At 48.2% G+C, this 14,778-nt stretch overlaps 3 protein-coding genes across 3 annotated transcripts; 2 read left to right on the top strand and 1 right to left on the bottom strand.

Annotated features, from left to right (window-relative positions):
* Positions 1-4,149: 4,149 nt before the first annotated feature.
* Aud_005569 (putative MFS transporter) lies at positions 4,150-6,100 on the bottom strand (the record flags this gene model as incomplete). Its single annotated transcript, XM_043290497.1, has 6 exons — positions 4,150-4,329; positions 4,390-4,517; positions 4,695-5,312; positions 5,364-5,453; positions 5,516-5,829; positions 5,883-6,100. 6 exons carry the CDS (start codon positions 6,098-6,100, stop codon positions 4,150-4,152), a joined length of 1,548 nt encoding a protein of 515 aa, XP_043146432.1.
* Positions 6,101-7,736: 1,636 nt separating this feature from the next.
* Positions 7,737-9,314, top strand: Aud_005568 (MATE family efflux transporter; the record flags this gene model as incomplete). The annotated part of the gene is made up of 2 exons (XM_043290496.1): positions 7,737-8,358; positions 8,413-9,314. 2 exons carry the CDS (start codon positions 7,737-7,739, stop codon positions 9,312-9,314), a joined length of 1,524 nt encoding a protein of 507 aa, XP_043146431.1.
* Positions 9,315-10,516: 1,202 nt separating this feature from the next.
* Aud_005567 (agmatinase) lies at positions 10,517-12,068 on the top strand (the record flags this gene model as incomplete). Its single annotated transcript, XM_043290495.1, has 8 exons — positions 10,517-10,748; positions 10,802-10,892; positions 10,961-11,044; positions 11,096-11,317; positions 11,370-11,587; positions 11,643-11,735; positions 11,783-11,933; positions 11,984-12,068. The coding sequence occupies 8 exons, from the start codon at positions 10,517-10,519 to the stop codon at positions 12,066-12,068; spliced, it is 1,176 nt and encodes a 391-aa protein (XP_043146430.1).
* Positions 12,069-14,778: the final 2,710 nt, after the last annotated feature.

The following is a 14,778-nucleotide window of genomic DNA, read 5'->3' as shown; positions in this document are numbered from 1 at the left end:
TAGCGAGATTTGATTGTGGCACCACTTCTGCTCTTTTGATTGGTCATTCTTCCAATCTTTCTCATTAAGCGTCCACCTACAAGGGTCGCTACAGGCGACTGATAACGGCTTCCGTCGAGCATGATTAGGATGATCTGGATGACTCCTGTCCGTTCCAATTTGACGATTTTCTTGATTCCTTTAACCTTTCTGCCCATATGCTCTCGCGGGCGTTTTTCCATGGAAGCATAATCGGCGTTTACTTGACTTACAAGAGCTTTGGGCTTCGGGAGGCGCTTTGAAGGCTGAGATTCCCCCTTGAGCACAATAGGAATGCTTTAAATGCTTTCTTTAGCTTCTTTGTACCATATAGGGGATTCATTATTGAATGCAGATTCAAAGCTGCTTTACTATTGTCAACGTGAGATGTAGGGGCGTCTCTGTATAACGCACTTCATTGAGCGAGAACAGTTAACCCCAGACGCCTTGCCAGGGAAAGATAAACCCAGTAGGCATGAAATCTAGGATATGTTGCGGTGTCTTCCTGGCATTCCAATGCTGTCATTCCAAGCTTCTCTAAAACTTGTAGATAACGCAGCACAAGGAGGCCAAATATGAAGATATTTTCGTTGATTTCGTTACTATGTAAAGTGCATGTTTATCATACAGAATGGTAGGAGCAATCTATTAAGCGATATCACGTGATCGGATCCCTGCCATACTGATTGCCACACACTCCCTGATCCGATCACTGAGGTCGTAGCCACTTCCCAATTAGGCAGTCAGTCGATGATCATGGCGTTAAGCCGGTGATCTGCCGTTCGCGGTGCTTCGCTAGGCTAGGCCCCAGCGCCTTGAAGAATTGGTCGAACTTTAGACAACCGAGCGGCTTCGTCATGAGATCCGCGATCATCTTATCCAACGAAAAATGCTGTAGGAAGACCTGCTTCTTGACTATTGCATCTCTAATCCAGCGACAATTGATGTCGATATGCTTGCTACGTGCATGGAATTGCGCGTTGTGAGCCAGGTCCATGGCGGGCTGGCTGTCAGTGTTGATCTGCATGGGCCGCACACTACCAAAACTGATATCTTTGAGGAGATAGGTAAGCCCGATAGCTTCCTTCACAGCGTGGACGATGGCAGCGTATTCAGCCTCTCCGGTAGACAAGGAGACGACCGATTGCAGCTTGGAAGCCCACAAGATAGGCCTATTGCTAAACATGAATATGTATCCAGTAGTCGAACATCTAGTGTCGATACATCCGGCGTAATCTGCATCCACATAGCCACCGACAACACCTAGTTTGTCCATGATATCCTTCACGTCATGAGGCTTGTAAGCGATTCCAATATGCAAGGTTTGTCAGAAGAATCAAATAAGGTGAACAAGGTGCTTATAATATAACTTATCAGGGTTCACAGTATACCTCACTAACTTCCTGACAGCAAAAGCAGTATCTGGCCTGGTCTGGAGCATGGGATACATCACTAAGCCAACTCCCACTCTGTATCTTTCCTTTAGTACAAGGTCATGTCCGACAGGCAGATTTGATTTGACTAGTCGAGCACCCACTTCCATGGGCGTCGCTGCTGTTTTGATTGAATGCGGATCAAAAGTGTCGACAAGGCATTAAAGATAGGCTTGTTAAGATAGCTTAACACATCTCTTCTCAATGCCCAGGCCGATTTTCATCCCCAGATAGTAGCTGGCTGGGCCGACAAGCGAAATGTCGAATAATTTGCCAATGGCCTGACAAAACTAGTGGCTATGTGCCTCTATCACTGGCGATGTCCTCAGGTATGCCATATTTCACTAGTAAGTCCTTATCTTGGGCTGGGAATCTCACGCCACCCCACATCGAATTTTGCTCTGCAATCCGCTCAGGATACAGCGACAGATTGTTGGGTATGACAAATCAACATCATCTTCTTCTGCCAAATTACTTGGCTCGAAGGACAAACTCTTCTTTGGTTCGCAGTCATACTTCTTGTCTGTGGCTTAGCGATTGAAAATGATGAGATGACTAGGGGTCAGATATGATCAATGGGATCAATCGAACAAACTAGGATGGAATTCAAACGGGGTGATTGTAATCATTCGATTCGATTTAGCTAAGTTGCCCAATCAACTAAGCACAAAGATAAATATAAGGGCAAAACTGCCTCGCTGGCCCCGCTGCCTTCTGGTGAGGGTCGTCCGAGCGTCGTACGTTTAGTTCCTTTGGCTGAGGCTGACGTCTTCCCATCACGTCGGTAGGGGGTCCATTGAACCCATCGTTAAGCGCTTAGGTCATCGTTAAGCGTGCAGAAGTATCCACTAATTTTGTCTGAAAAGAAGATGGAGAATGGTAATGGGTAATCAAAACACCGACAGGCAGAGATGTAGGTGGTGCGAGCAATGCCGTCAGGAGATCAGTGGGAAGACGAAGATGCAAGAGGGTAAGTGCTCAATGATAGGAGGCAGAGAAGCATTTATACTCCCCGGGGGGGTTGGGGGATGGGGGGAGATCGTGGTTGTCAATGAAAGCTCAAGTACTCAAAAAACAGCTAGTTACGAAGGAAACCATAAACATTCCTTCGCTCATCGACGTTCGTTCAATCATCGAGACCAACCTAAGCATCTTCGATTTCACCGGCTTCTTCGGTAGAACATCACTTTCCACCTCTGCAGTTCCTTCAGAATTTATGTTGCCTTTCACCAAGCGACGCTTTTCGAAGAAAAGCTTGAGCATCCGGGAGAGAACCTGTAAACAAGAGATTTAGTTCCCCCATGACACCGGGGCCGTCCCAGCCCAAATGGCCCAGTAGCGCCGCTGCAATATGTGTGCGTGGCATCAGGAAAACAGAAGGTCACCATCCTCAAGCCTCCGCCTCAGCGTCAGAGAGCAGAAACATCATAGAAAGGATCGTCGTCATCGTCAGCAGGCGAGGACTCCCAGGTACCTCAATGAAGGCTCATAAGTCCCTAAGTCACTACTGATCCCGTTGGACCAAAGGAGGTCCCCTAGATTTGTTCCTTTGTGTTGGATAGACAAGACATTTGTCTAGTACAGCGGCGTCTCCGTAGAAAAACGTGTCAAGCTCTCCGTCCTCGTGTTTCTCCTGTTTCTCCAAAGTGCGAGTCTTGGAAATTGTTTTTTTATAGTGCTGAACTTCCGCTGGCATCTGGACCAGTGACGAGAAGCCTCACCCCTATAGATGACTGGCTTCTCCGCATCGATAGTGGGTCATTCAGCTGAGTGCTCCTGAATCTCTGCCTACGGAGTAAATCCATTTGTTGATCCGCTTCCACTTTGTAAGCCAGGAATTGTCGTTCGTCTCAGCCTGTGAAGTCCCACATATGACGGACGCCTGCGGGAGACACGAGAGTCAGCATTGGAGTAGCTGCAAGAATCTCAGACTAAAGTGCCCAAAAAACACTTACCAATTCATTACGCTAGGATATATCTGTTTGCTCTATGCCTGATAGGTGCCAGGGACGAATGAGTTTCGGTGCTCCTGACCCTGCTCAGCTGGGTAGGCCATGAGAAATGCATGCTGATCGAGGTGTAATTGCCGGAAGAGACTACACAAATGCACGAGTGGTGCTGGTTATGGATATCTCAGGGTCGTGGATCCTAATCCTGAGCATGTCCATATTGAAAAAGGACTTAAAAGAGAACAAAAAGAAGGCGATGGCGAGAGGCAGATGAGAGTTGTTGACTTAGCTGGGGAGTTGAGTGAATTTATAGCTCAGGATGGGGAGATGAATAAAGATAGTACCTCATAGTAGTGAATCCGCAGCTATTATTATTATTGAATATCCAGCGGATCCAGAGACAAACAGGTATACGGCATTGAAAGGCAGTGAATGAGGAAAATCAAACAGCTTGGTCATGTTACAGAGACAGTGGTCTGAGGCAGTCAGGACATAATGACTCTTACACAAGACAGTCTTAAGTTCTTTATCAATATAGCCGTACACAGCAGTCTAGATCTTATGTCCATATCCTTGTATGATTACGGGTCATATAGATTCCCTAAGAACTGAAAACGAAGTCCATGCAAGCAGTGGAAGACAAGATTGTCTACGGAGTGCCAGGCTCAAAGGATTCGCTCATTATTTACAGAGGTATCTTCTCTCTAAATACGTAGTAAGGGCTTCTAGCAATGGCATCGATTTACAGATCAACACCCTGAGTCGAACTCAGGATTCACCCATGATGGCACTGGTGACTTCTTCCGCATGGACGCGCCAAACCAGTGCAACAATGCAAATACGGCCGTTCCAGCAACTGCAACGATCAAAGCCTGCGTGGTGAACGTCCACGTGTATCCTGCCGTGGCCTGCCATTGTGCAATGAAGAACTAGGTATGTCAAGTCAGCTGCCATCTCAGCAATCAAGAATGTGTTGTTAAGCAACATACTGGGTTCATAAATGCACTCAAGTTGAGGAAGACGGCATAGAAGTTGATCACACTCGTTGACTGCAGCGGATAGCTATCGATGATATAGCTGCTTGTGACGGTATTTCCGATCTGGATTCCAGCTGCGACTGAGGACTGTCAGTAGCGATTCATCAATCCATCAGCTGGGGAGACTTGCATAGGAAGAACGCGACTTGACCAATCATCCAATGGTAGTTCTTGTCAATACTGACACCCCAGACAACAAGTCCCACTGCCATCCAGATTAGCCCCGTATGTGCAAGCTAACAGAACAATCAACTCACCAGCTGTGATGAGGATAGCAGGGTAGGCCAGCCACAGGCGCATCTCGGCGACGCGTACGCTGCCTTTTCTCTTCGCCAGTCTCCCAACTATATAGTCACTCAGTCTACCCGAGCAACAGATCTCCGAGGTCACAGTCCCCAGAAACAGCCCAAGAAACAGGAGTCCTTGAATCAACGGGGTGTACGATGGGTACGCAGCAGGCACCATCGTAATGACCGACAGAATCCACCAATACCACAAGAAACAGTATCCGATGACGCTGATAACGACGACGGGAAATCGGAAAGTGAGAATAAAGCGAACAACGGAGTCCCATGGTTTAGGATGCCGCATGCCGGCAACAGGTCTGACATTGAAGAAGCCGAGTTCTTTTGTTCTTGGTATGGCAGGCCCGGTTGCTGCTGCCATGGCCCCAGTCTTCTCGTCAGCTGGGCTTTGTTCAATATCTGAAGAGGTCGGAGGTTTATGACCTTCCCGCGGCATGCGCTGTAGCATAGTTGCGCGTGGATACAGGGTTTCGGGCATGAGGAAGAGTTCGAGGACCAGCAGCACGGCGAAGAGAATGGCGTTGAACCAATTGATCCATGCAGCGCTCACTACATTCAAGAAACCACCAACTAAGAAGCCTTAGCACGTGCCATGGGGGGAGAGATACTTGAATCACTCACAGGTTGGCCCCAGTAAGAGCCCAGAGTCAATCGCTAGAACCCAGAGGCCAAGTTTCTGTCCGCGTTCATAGTCAAAGAAAAGATCATTGACTTTGGACATGCGTCAGTACCTCCTCCGTCACTGTTGATCTAGAGGATGCAGAGGTACCTACCAACCGCCATTCCAACCGTCGCCGCTGGGCTAACCCCGAACCCCTGGAAGAATCGAGCAGCCATGTATCCGCCATAATTGTCTGCCACCGCTACTCCGATTGTCGACACGAGGGCAATGATTGTTCCGGTAATGAAGATGGTCCGACGGCCGTATATGTCGCTGAACGAAGTCCAAAAGAGGGGCCCGACTGCCAGACCTAGTGCAGGAATCGCGACTGTCCAGTTGACTTCTGAGTAGCTGATACTGAACTGAGACTGGAGCTCTGGGAATGAAGGGACTGTTGTTGTCGTGATGTAAGTGAATAGGAAGTATCTTCAAACATTAGCAATGGCTCGCAGATATGTTTGAGCTATGCGATGACTGACTTGAACATGACGATTCCCAAGATGGTGTGCTTCTCCAGTCGTGACCAGTTCAGCGGATCTAAGGGATCTGAAGTCGGTTGAGGATGTATCTTAATTCCATTCTGCTCTAAGGTAGTCTCGCCAATGACCCCCAGCTCAATTGGAACAGACTGCTTCTCATCCATCGCGCTGACTCTCTGCGAATCGCCTAGACCGGCTTTGATTAGTTCTTTTTCCATGATCTATGTGGAGGCATTCGATTGAGAATGAGCGTCTTGTTGATGGATCTATAGCTCATTCTCTCATGAATGTATTCGTCCTTCGAGGGTATATAAGGTCTATCTACAATCACACCATGGAATAGAAGAGCCATAAAGACCAAAGTACCAGACCTACAGGAGTATAGTCCAGTCGAGCCATTGTCAAATCAAAAGCTACCTTGATATCAAAGAATAACTTCCTTATCTGTGCGTGATTTGTCTGGGACATTTTCGGCGATCAACTGGTAAGTCAAAAGCTTGAATAAGGCTGTGTAAGTGATAAGATATCAGGACTCGTTGGATACTCATCCTTTCTAAATGGATATTAGGGCCTCAGTGGCGCAACGTAGCTTTGCGTTTTTTTGATATATCGCTGAACTCTACTAGACCACTGCCTGCAACAAGCCCGAATGAGTGGTGGTTTATTCATTCCACAAGCAACCACAGAGTTTCTTGCCAGTTAGCTGTTGCAGATAAAATGATAAGAGAAGATTGATTGAGGGTAGTCATCGCATTTGTTTTTGGAGAAATTAGATGCTGTCATCAATTTGATGGGCCTTTGAGACTGTCTCTTCTGGTCTGAGCCTGTGCACCAAGATTGACTTATTCTTCGATGACTTCCTGACGATCTACTCGCTAATGAAGAATTCGGCTTAATTAAATCGATTTGTCGTCCCCTTCTTTTCCCAAAGGGAAAATGATGTTGTATTCCACCGCGTCCTCGGCATTTACAAGGTTGCATACAAGAGTGTGTGGATAGGAACATATAAGCTGAAAATATAATTTCACTCGTCAACCAACCAACATCGGCTATCACTCGTCCGAGGCATCTATTCCAAAACATAAAAGATTGCATTGTAGTCAAAAGTAGTACGCTTCAACTGTCCAGACTTGAGCACCATCAGGGGTCGTTATCAATCGCGGGGGCGACATACTGAGAAGAGCTCTGTTTCTCCGAGGTCAATTGATCACTTGCTCGGTTCATTTTCTTTTCCTCGCTACACTTAAATAGAGTTACAGATTACCTTCCAATTTGGGTCAATATTTGGAGAGGCAGACTGTTATTGTACTCGAGTTGTTGTCTCTACGATTATCTGCATTACATGCGGCCAGCATAGATAAGGGCTCCGTGATCGGACTGTCTGATGAGGAATGGCCAGACTGCTTGCAGTAGTCTACAGGCTAGTTTCATGCATTGGACTGTCTTCTATCCGTACTATGCGGTCCATGCAAGTCAAGTGAAGTCCTCAAGACGGTTCAGTTGTCGACCCAATGTTTGACTTTGCTCCTTGGTCGGTTGGCGTGATCCACCGGTCGTTGAGATAGCAGAGATGCGCTTTTTGTGGGTGCTTAGGATGGTGAGATTGAGTGAAGTGACTGTAAAGAAAATCCAAGACTGACGATAGGAAACTGATCGAACGCTGAATCACTGGGTTGGTTGGCTGTTCGAAAGACCTACACTGGCTATTTGGTCTCCTATCTATTCGGAAGTCGCTTACTGCCAACTTGGTGGCTCAGCTTCTCGCTTAGACATGGTGATGTATATGTGATATATAGATTACTTCCTGATGCTGTCCTATGCATCCTATACATGACCTTCTGTTATTGTCACACAATGCCCGTCCCACATAATCCAATTCGCAAGAGTAGCTCCTTCACAGAGCGAGACAGTCCAACCGAGTATACTTCTCTCCTCCCGGAGCCAACAGACATTGACAGCCCGCGCCTGAACGGCGGAACAACCGTTGCTGGCGAGGACGATGTCTCGAACCGACGCCTTGTCATCGCAGAATTCTGGCACCTGCTCAACGGATCAATCCCGGTAATCCTAGCCTACACACTCCAGAACAGTCTACAAACCTCGTCTGTGCTAATTGTCGGACGCCTATCGCCGGAGCACCTCGCTACCTCCGCCTTCTCCCTCATGTTCGCCATGATCACTGCGTGGATGATTGCCCTGGGAGGCACGACCGCATTGGACACGTTGGCTTCGACGTCGTTCACGGGAAGCTCGAACAAGCATGACCTTGGCATCCTGCTGCAGCGGGGCTTCTTCGTTCTGGGTCTTTTCTACATCCCCGTTGCTATTCTGTGGGCTTGTTCTGAGCATGTTTTTCTTTTCTTGGGTCAGGATCAGGTTCTCTCGAGAGACAGTGCACGGTTTCTCACGTGTTTGATTCCCGGGGGTTTAGGGTATATCTATTTCGAGGTGATGAAGAAGTACCTCCAGGCTCAAGGTATTGTCTCTTCTTTCTCTCGGCTGAGTTCCAGCTAAAGATGGACTGTCATAGGAATCATGCGGCCGGGAACCTACGTCCTCCTGATCACCTCCCCCTTCAACGCCTTTTTGAACTACCTCTTCTGCTACACCTTCCGGATGGGTCTACTGGGCGCCCCCTTAGCAACAGGTATATCCTACTGGTTATCCTTTGGCCTCCTCGTCCTGTACGCACGGTTCATCGCCGGCTCGGAATGCTGGGGCGGCTGGTCGCGAGAAGCTCTCAACAATCTCGGCACATTCGCCCGTCTCGCCTTCTTGGGCGTCATCCACGTCGGCACGGAGTGGTGGGCGTTTGAGATCGTCGCCCTCGCCGCCGGCCGCCTGGGGACCATCCCGCTAGCTGCGCAGAGCGTGATCATGACCGCGGATCAAGTCCTCAATACTATCCCTTTTGGGGTGGGCGTTGCTGCATCGGCGCGAGTCGGCAACCTTCTCGGGGCCAGAGATGCGAGTGGTGCAGCCCGTGCTGCGAATACGGCGGCGTGGTTGAGTATGCTGCTTGGTGGGGTGGTGCTGGGTGTGCTTATGGGTACGCGGAACGACTTTGCGAGGATCTTCAATGACGACGAAGGCGTGGTGCGACTGACGGCTGAGGTGCTGCCGTATGTTGCTCTGTTCCAGATTGCGGATGGGCTGAATGGGAGCTGTGGGGGGAGTCTGCGAGGTATGGGCCGGCAGCATGTGGGCGCGATGGTGAACCTGATCAGCTATTACTGTGGCGCGTTGCCTCTGGGGATCTGGCTTGCGTTTCATGGGTGGGGTCTGAAAGGATTATGGGTGGGACAATGCATTGCGCTTTACATTGTCGGGGTGTTGGAGTGGCTGATTGTGGCTTTTAGCAATTGGGATACGGAGGTGGAAAAGGCCTTTCAGCGGATGGATGTGCATGAGCGTCTCGAGACGGGGATTTAGATATAATAGTTGCTACTGGAGGAATAGACAAAGCAAATCGAATAATATCAAGAAGCAAAACGATGCTAAGGCACTTTCTGCTTCTCACTACCTTGAGAGGTACGTAGGTGCCTGAGGCAGATCAAAGGTACCAGTGTGTCTTCGACACTCTCCCATTACCTGAAGCCGTAGATCGAAGACAAATGTCAGCAGACGCTTATTGGTAAGAACGATATGATAAGGGCACACTGCTGCCAACACTATTTCTTTTGGTCACCATGAGAAAAGAGACCATGTCACCATATGACAAGAAAGTCTGTTGTTCGCTCTCAATCGATGGTCTAAAAAGGAAGGACGATTGAGAAGCAGAACGAGACCAGTGGCTGCAGATAAGCTATGCTTCCCCAGGATTAAAAATGTATCCACCGCGAATGTCAATTCATCATGCAGCTTAACGTTCCCCCACAGAGTAATCCAAGAGGACATGTCGAAATAGGGTTGAGTGTTATCAGTGACACCCCACACGTCAAGATAGCGTCGGGATAAGCCACCAGCATCAACTGATAAGAAGTCAGTCATCAATTCGTCTTTTGCTTCGTTGATATTTCTGGAACCTAGCCTTCATCCTCTTCCGGCCTTCCTTTCTGGGAAGGGATCTGAAATTAGCATGTCTAGATTGCATATTGCTTTTCCCCACTGTCCACTCAGGCAAGGCTTCTGCCAACGGTCCTGATGTCACTGCTTCATTCCAGCCCCATAGGCATATCCTGCTGGCGGAATGCGTTCTGCAGATACAGATTCTGCCTTGTCGAGCACTAGTTCTCCTGCTATTACCTGGATCTGGTCAAGCACAGAAGCCCAAGTCGTCAGCCGCTGCGAGTCTGGCCCACTGAGCTCTGAATTCTCGGAGCCTAACTCTATCGGTGATGGGCATATGGAGCTCGAATTGACTTTGTTTGTTCGATATAGGAAGTTGTCTGGAGAGGTGATGTCCTGCCCAGAATGTTCTCCAATGATTGCAAGATCGTCAACCTGTGCGAAATCGGAGTCCTCATCTGTCGAGCTTCGACTCCGCGGACGCCAGCTATGAGCGAGATCATACACGGAATGGACTGAAAGTCTGCATGGGACTGTGTAGCCATAAATACATCTATCTTCCTTCGTAGCCTATGGTATCTCTCTCATCCACAAGGTTCTCAATATAAGCACACTCGTACTGCAACATGATCAGTTCCACGCTGAGTCTTTTGGCACTTTTCGCCATTGCGTCTGCGCATAGCGATCATCGGCAACAGGCCATCGCTGGTCCGCATCAAAGTTTGTGGTACAATACTATCCCGGGAGATGGTGGTACTCAGGCGGACTCCGTCTTCTCTGGCATCTCAACGTTCGGTCGTCTGCCCTACTTCCCTTGTCTCTCTAGCGAAGCAGAGAAATACGATATCGCCTTCATCGGTGAGTTTTTGAATCTGTCTATTGGCTCTCTTGTGGAGTGCTCACAGTCCCAGGGGCTCCCTTCGATACTGGCACCTCATACAGACCTGGTGCAAGATTCGGCCCGAGTGGTATCAGACAAGGTTCTCGCCGTCTTAATCTCTAGTACGTTGATAATGATTACCTATGCTTACAATAGTGATGTTATAAGGCTCACGAAAATTGGGATTTAGCGGTGGCTACAATGTACCATTGGAGGCGAATCCATTCGTTAGTGAGCTGAAGGTTTTGGATTGTGGTGATATACCTGTGACATCGTATGTCTCCTTCTGTCAATGATTATCATCAGCTTGCTAACTGGCGGACAGGTACGACAATGCTTGGGCCATCCGTCAGATCGAAGAAGGACACAACAGCCTGCTCATGCGCAAGCCTTTCACCAATGCCGACGCTGAAGGATTGTCCAGGGCCGGAAAGACTCTGCCGCGGGTCATCACTCTGGGTGGTGATCACACCATCACACTGCCGTTGCTGCGCAGTATTAACAAGGCTTACGGGCCCGTGACTGTGATCCATTTTGACAGTCACTTGTAGGTTTCATGTCTATGACGATGACAGAGTTCCGGACTAACAGGTTTCCAGGGACACATGGAAGCCCAAGGTATTTGGCGGTTCGCCTAGTCAGGTTGCTGCTATCAATCACGGAACCTACTTCTACCATGCTGCCATGGAAGGCCTCCTGAAGAACGACACCAACATCCATGCAGGCATCAGGACGACCCTTTCTGGGCCCTCTGACTATGAAAACGACGGGTACTGCGGCTTTGAGATTGTCGAGGCGCGTGAAATCGACACTATCGGTAGGGCTCCAGCAAGTGACTGGCCCGTTTGAGCAATACGCTGACATGCCAGCAGGAACCGACGGAATCATCAAGAAGATCAGAGACCGAGTGGGCACCGACAACCCTGTCTACCTGTCCATTGATATCGATACTCTTGACCCTGCCTGTAAGTTTCTGCCACGATTTCAAACATCGCTCTTCTGACGACAGCAGTTGCACCTGCAACCGGAACCCCCGAGACTGGAGGCTGGTCGACCCGTGAACTGCGCACCATCATCCGTGGCCTTGATGGCCTCAACTTCATCGGTGCAGATATCGTCGAGGTCGCTCCGGCTTATGATACGAACGCAGAGCTTTCTACCATGTATGTTCCCCGCTATTTGGTTTGAGATTATGGTTGACCGTGTCTTACAGGGCCGCTGCGGATGTCCTTTACGAGGTTCTAACCATCATGGTCAAGAAGGGACCATTGTCTATTTCCAAGGGACATGAGTTGTAGCGCGAAGATTCATAATCCCTTGAAGATAATGCTATATATATCTATATGAAGGATATATATGCAATTATAGCACTCCCTAGCATAACGCTGGAGCTATTATTCTTTTCAGTATCAGAGATAGGAACACCCTTCCAACGAAGGCAGGGCTTCGGAAACCATTTCGTATCATAGCCATATCTTGTTTCCAGATAATACACACAGGTCACATCTGTGCGCAGCCCCTTGCGTCGGAGAAAAGCACACTGCAGAAACCTAAATCCAGCGACAGATGTTTGATCAGTCTACTACCTACTCTACTTTTTTTTGATACGTTATGTTTCACGCTGAGTATAGAACTGCGCTAATCCATTCAGAAAATACGTAGGATGGCCATGTTAATTCAGGGCAACCTCTTGCAAAGAATGACCGGATCCAAATCGAACGATCAATAATTCTTCTGGTGTAACAAGCATCAATGATCAGAAATCAAGTCCTTGCATACGACAGGGATCTTGCCGACCTGCAGGGCTGTCAGAGCCAATGTTATCGGATATCTGCATTGCGAGCCGGGATCCGAGGGTTGTAGCGTATCTCAATGACCCCTTGCTTTTTGTGGCTGTTTGACGAGTTATGTCAGATGCGATGCGGCGTTTGAGTGTGAGATGGTTCGCTGTGGCTTTTGATATGTTTTCACTGGGCTGAGTTGATTGGGCTGCTCGATACCCGTACTGAAGGAGCTTAAGAGCACGGTCCAACAGCTCGTCTGAAGCTTGACTTTTGTCGATGAAACTGGTGGGATTAGTACGACGGATTTGAAGAAGGGTCTCTTTGAGTGTATTTAGGACCATGAGTGATGAGTTTCGTCGCTGTAGTCTTGGAAAGTAGCCTCTCTGCCATGGTGTTCGAGTTCCTGTTATGGGTTAGAAGATCGATTCTAGACGAAAGAGGAATGCTTGATAAAAACGCTGTCAACGATTCATCCAATAATTTCAATCACTATGACTATGTAGCTATATGTCTGGTTGATCATAATAATAATGCATCCTTCCACTCATCTAAGTCATCAACCTCGTGGCAGATCTCAGCGTCCTAGGTAAGTATGTGATGATCAATTGGGTTTCCTGTTTGGTCTTCCAGCCCGTTCGTTAGCAGATGTGACATGGCGATCGAAATTTAAGGTACTTTGTGCAGGAACACAACGATCCTTGTCCGCTGTCATCTTGGAAAGGTTTGAGAATACGTAGTTAAGCTGGTTTTCTTTCTCGTTTCATGCAACACATGCAGAGATTATGAATTGATCAGCAAATCGCTTGACATATGGACTTCCTTTGTGTTGGATGTTCTGACCGCAGGATGAAGGTTTGTCGCCAGTTATACGATCATTTGTTTGTGGAAAGAGGACGAGGCTTACGGACTTGAGTAGAATTAAACCATAAGATCTCTACTGAGGTTGACTTGATAAAGTGATATCAGTATAATTATCTATTGATATCATCCTTTGAACAGTGAACACAGGCCTCAAATCATCGGTTCCTGACTCAGTCTTGGCCAAATGGCAAGGATCTAGCCTTCAGGATCGTCCCGGTTGACAGCACTTGAATCACCGATGGTTTCACATCTGACTTAACTTCTCGTTTCCCAATGACAGATTCAGGAACATGCGACGACATGTGGACCGTGAGCAACGGACACCAATCCGTTACATACGGAGTACGTGGGCCATGAGTTCTATTCATGCTTGGTTAATTCAATTACCGAACAAACGGTCCTCGACTATCGAGTAACAGGCACGTTTGTCGAGGTCGTTCCCAGAGACAGACATAAATAATGTCAAACGAACTTGATGCATCATCACGACTCGACAATTACATCCCCCGGCAAACAAACATGCGGATATCCGATCTGACCAAGGCAAAGCTTCGGTTCCTGGATTAATCTATCGAGAGTCCACAGACTCCACTGTAGCTAACCGTGGAACCTCATTCCGGGCCATGTGGGAAGCCGTGGTTGACAGTAGTAGTGCACTGTGTTGTCGAACCGATCCAGGAACACACCAGACAAGGCGTCAAGTTGGGCACAGTCAGTAGTCAGTAGTAAACTCTCGTCTGAGACAGTTGATCATTGAGAGTTTGAATCGGCTCATATTGGCACAAAATAAGGAACTTTCCCCAGTCGTTCTCTAAGTCAGTCTAGACCTATCTAGTCCAGGCCCCACCGGTCTTCCCCTGGCATGCATCGTGTGGTCGTAAGTTAGAATGAGGTATTATTACCACCGCTGTATTTCGAATGAGTGTCCACAACCTCTCCTTCAGGATATCTTTTCTTCTTCAACACGTTCGCCATGATAAATATAGACCACAATTTGAGTACTCCATGTAACTGATAGAGATCGACCTCAATGATGTCCCTTGTTCAATATTGATGTGGCTGCCAGTCTCACCCTGGTGGGAATTTGAGTCGGGAGTCGTCACCATCAATACAGTCCTTTAACCCGTCCCTGGTAAAATTCGACCGCCTCAGTCAAACAGTGCAGTCCTCGGTTTTCTCGTCCATTGCAAACCTCCAACTCAAAAGCCTTGACTCGTCTCAGGCTCGGTCCAGGATTATTGCACTACTTGAATAGGTGTTAGCACTTACTTAGTAGGTTGGCTAACCGTCTAAAGAGGTTGTTTAGTCTGTCTAGTCCATCCTCTGCCAGCGCTTTCAGGAGTTCAGTATGCACCTCATCATA

Source organism: Aspergillus udagawae, assembly GCF_001078395.1.
Source record: "Aspergillus udagawae IFM 46973 DNA, scaffold_4, whole genome shotgun sequence".
NCBI classification, from domain to species: Eukaryota; Fungi; Ascomycota; class Eurotiomycetes; order Eurotiales; family Aspergillaceae; genus Aspergillus; species Aspergillus udagawae.
This window is presented reverse-complemented; position numbering and strand designations above follow the sequence as displayed.